The 3,386-nt window shown below is 39.4% G+C and overlaps 1 protein-coding gene across 1 annotated transcript; it reads left to right on the top strand.

Annotated features, from left to right (window-relative positions):
• The first annotated feature begins 266 nt into the window (after positions 1-266).
• LOC123518802 (zinc finger protein 12-like) lies at positions 267-2,381 on the top strand. The gene has a single exon (XM_045279817.1). It carries the CDS (start codon positions 723-725, stop codon positions 2,067-2,069), a length of 1,347 nt encoding a protein of 448 aa, XP_045135752.1. The 5' UTR covers positions 267-722; the 3' UTR covers positions 2,070-2,381.
• The last annotated feature ends 1,005 nt before the right edge of the window (positions 2,382-3,386 follow it).

The raw sequence follows: 3,386 nt of genomic DNA, 5'->3' as shown, positions 1-3,386 counted from the left end.
GAAGAGTTCAGCTTTAGAAACAGATAAGATGGCAGTGGTGCCATCAGGATGAAATAAAGGATGGAAAGATGAAGAAGTAAAGTTATTGGAATGTTTTTGGTCAGATGCCAGAAGTCACGAGGGGAGTTTGAGTTTGAAAGATTTTGACATTTTCTATTTATGAAGGAGTGTTTGGCAAGTTGAAGAACAGACTTGGCATGATTCTGAGCAGTAATATAAAGTGCATGAGATTCAGGAGATGGAAGGCTCAAGTACCTTTTTTTGGGCAACTTCTCTATCATGTATAGCACGAGAATAGGCTGAGTTAAACCAAGGTTTAGAAGGTTTAGGTCGTGGAAAAGCATGAAGAATGTACGCTTCCATTCCAGACACTGTCACCTCTGTTATGTGTTCAGCACAAAGAGATGGGTCTCTGACATGGAAACCCTAATCATTCCAGGGAAAATCAGCATATTACCTCCTCAGGTAGGGTAGGGTAGGTAGGGGTCTAACACTCAAGTGGGTCTTTCTTTTCCAAAGAATTATTGTTGGCCCTGACCAGTGGCCAGTGACTCCCAATATCCTCACCGTTACTGTTGTTGCAGGTGTCCAGGCTCAGTGCTCTCCTGGGCTCTGAGACGTGGCTCCCTCCAGCCAGCTTTCCTGAGGGTTCCTGCAGGAGTGGCTGTGGCCTGTGCTACTTGGAGCAGTACTGAACTGGAGTGGTGAGACTGGGCAACAACATGAGTGAGCAGCTGCAGCAGCAGTCTATCTCAGGCATGGGAAGGTCCAGACATGGTGGCAAGAATGACCTGGAAGCAGGCAACTCCAACCACAGAGGAGAGAGAAAGTTTGAGTGTCAGCAGTGTGAGAAAACTTTTAGATCCAGAGTAGGGCTTATACTACACACCTCAGTGCATAGTGGCAGTGAAAATTATAAACATCTGAAATGTGGAAAGAAATTCACCAAAATATCTGATCTCACTACACACACCCTGACACACAGTGGAGTTAGAAATTATAAGTGTTCAGAATGTGGAAAGAAATTCATCAAAAATTCTGATCTCATCAGACACACCCTCACACACAGTGGTGTTAGAAATTATGAATGTCCAGACTGTGAAAAGAAATTTACCAGAAAGTCTGATCTCACCAGACACACCCTCACACACAGTGGTGTTAAAAATTATGAGTGTTTGATATGTGAAAAAAAATTTACCAGAAAGTCTGATCTCATCACACACACCCTGACACACAGTATTGTTAGAAATTATGAGTGTCCAAAATGTGGAAAGAAATTTATCAAAAAGTCTAGTCTCGCCACACACACCCTGGCACACAGTGATGTTAAGGATCATAAATGTGAGGAGTGTGGAAAGAAATTTATCAGAAAGTCTGATCTCACTACACACACCCTGACACATAGTCATGCTAAAAATTATGAGTGTCCAGAATGTGGAAAGAGATTTACCACAAAGTCTCACCTCAACACACACACCCTAACACATAGTGGTGTTAGAAATCACAAGTGTTTGGAATGTGGAAAGAAATTTACCACAAAGTCTGATCTCACTAGACACACCCTGATACACAGTGGTGTTAGAAAATATGAGTGTCTGGAATGTGGAAAGAAATTTATTGAAAAGTCTAACCTCACTAAACACACCCTAATACATGGTGGTATAAGAAATTATGAGTGCACAGTGTGTGGAAAGAAATTCACCACAAACGGTCATCTCACCACACACACCCAGACACATAGTGGTGTTAAAAATTATGAGTGTCCAGAATGTGGAAAGAAATTTACCACAAGGGGCTATCTCACTGCACACACCCTGACACACAGTGGTGTTAGAAATTTTGAGTGTCCAGAATGTGGGAAGAAATTTACCACAAAGGGTAGTCTCACCACACACACTTTGATACACAGTGGTGTTAGAAACTATGAGTGTCTGGAATGTGGAAAGAAATTTACCACAAAGGGTAACCTCACTGCACACACCCTGACACACAGTGGTGTTAGAAATTATGAGTGTCTGGAATGTGGAAAAAATTTACCACAAAGAATAACCTCACCGTACACAAACTGACACACAGTGGTAGAGCTACCTCTTAGACACATTTTGTGAGTCTTCAGTCTCACTGTCAAGCAGACATGGGCATGATTATGATTGCTAATCAAAAAATCATAATCCTTGGCTGTGATTATATAATCATAATAAAATTATAATAAAAAAGCACAGAATTTATGTAAGCATAATCGAATCATAATCAAAATTTACTCTGCCGTGATAATCATAATCATATCCAAGTCAATGTTTTTATAATAATCTTTGATTAAGATGTGATTTTTGTGATTATTTATTTGTAATTTCCATTAAACATTTTACTTTCATGTCAAACTGTGTTTTGAAAACACTGGCACCATCTCATGTTTTTACTTGCATGCTCTTCTACCATGATATAGGGAAGTGTTATTCACTAATTTTTGCAAGAGAGCCACTTCAGTTAAACACATTGACTGAGAGAACCGCAGCTACTGCAAGTTAGCATAACTCAACTAAATTAAGTAGTACTGGGCTGCTAGTGCAATATAGTAAATGAGAAAAATTAGACATGGTAATATTAGCCTACATATCTTGTTATTAATAGCAAAATAAAGACCAAACTTACTTAATGCTGTGATGAGCGGAAGTGTGCTAGCTGCTGCTTAACTCTTGTCATGGAATACATGTAGTTTGTCACTGCAATCCTTGTAAGACAATCCAGATGTGCATTGGTCAGTTTGTTTCTCTGTTTTTTCTTCACAATTTTCATTGTTGAAAATGTTGATTCACATGTGTACATGCTCACAAAAAAGGACATCATCTTTTGCACACACTGCTTCAAAGATGGATAGTCTGTGTCAGGGACCAAGTTCCAGAAGTGGTAGGCATCTGCCTTGTGTTTAGCATTCAGGGCTTTAAGGGTGTCTTATTTTTTTTTCTTTTTATATATATATATATATATATATATATATATATATATATATATATATATATATATATATATATATATATATATATATATATATATACCATGTGGTCTTTTCACGGGAATTTATGGGCTAAAGGGGATACTTTTTGTGGTACCTCCTATCTCAAAGCCTACCTGCTAGGAAACCGTTGCCCTGAGTGAGGAAGCCCAACCTACACTCAGACCGTGGACAGGATTCGAACCCGTGTGCTTGGAGACCCCTCGGATCCCAAAGCACGCATGGTTCCACTGTACCACGGCTGGCTTTTTCCTTTACTTCTAAGGAACTCAAATTTGAGGGAGGAGACTAAAAAATTGTTCAAGTACTCTGCCACGAGACAATCATCTCACCTCGTTATGCATCACTAAATCACCATATTCTGTTTCATACT

The sequence above is a fragment of the Portunus trituberculatus genome, chromosome 6, assembly GCF_017591435.1.
Source record: "Portunus trituberculatus isolate SZX2019 chromosome 6, ASM1759143v1, whole genome shotgun sequence".
NCBI classification, from domain to species: Eukaryota; Metazoa; Arthropoda; class Malacostraca; order Decapoda; family Portunidae; genus Portunus; species Portunus trituberculatus.
Note: the sequence above shows the minus strand (reverse complement) of the source record. Positions and strands in the feature narration are given on the sequence as shown.

What these genes read in the sequence shown, in the direction of transcription:
- LOC123518802 (XM_045279817.1), top strand. Translation starts at nt 723, where the DNA reads ATGAGTGAGCAGCTGCAGCAGCAGTCTATCTCAGGCATGGGAAGGTCC.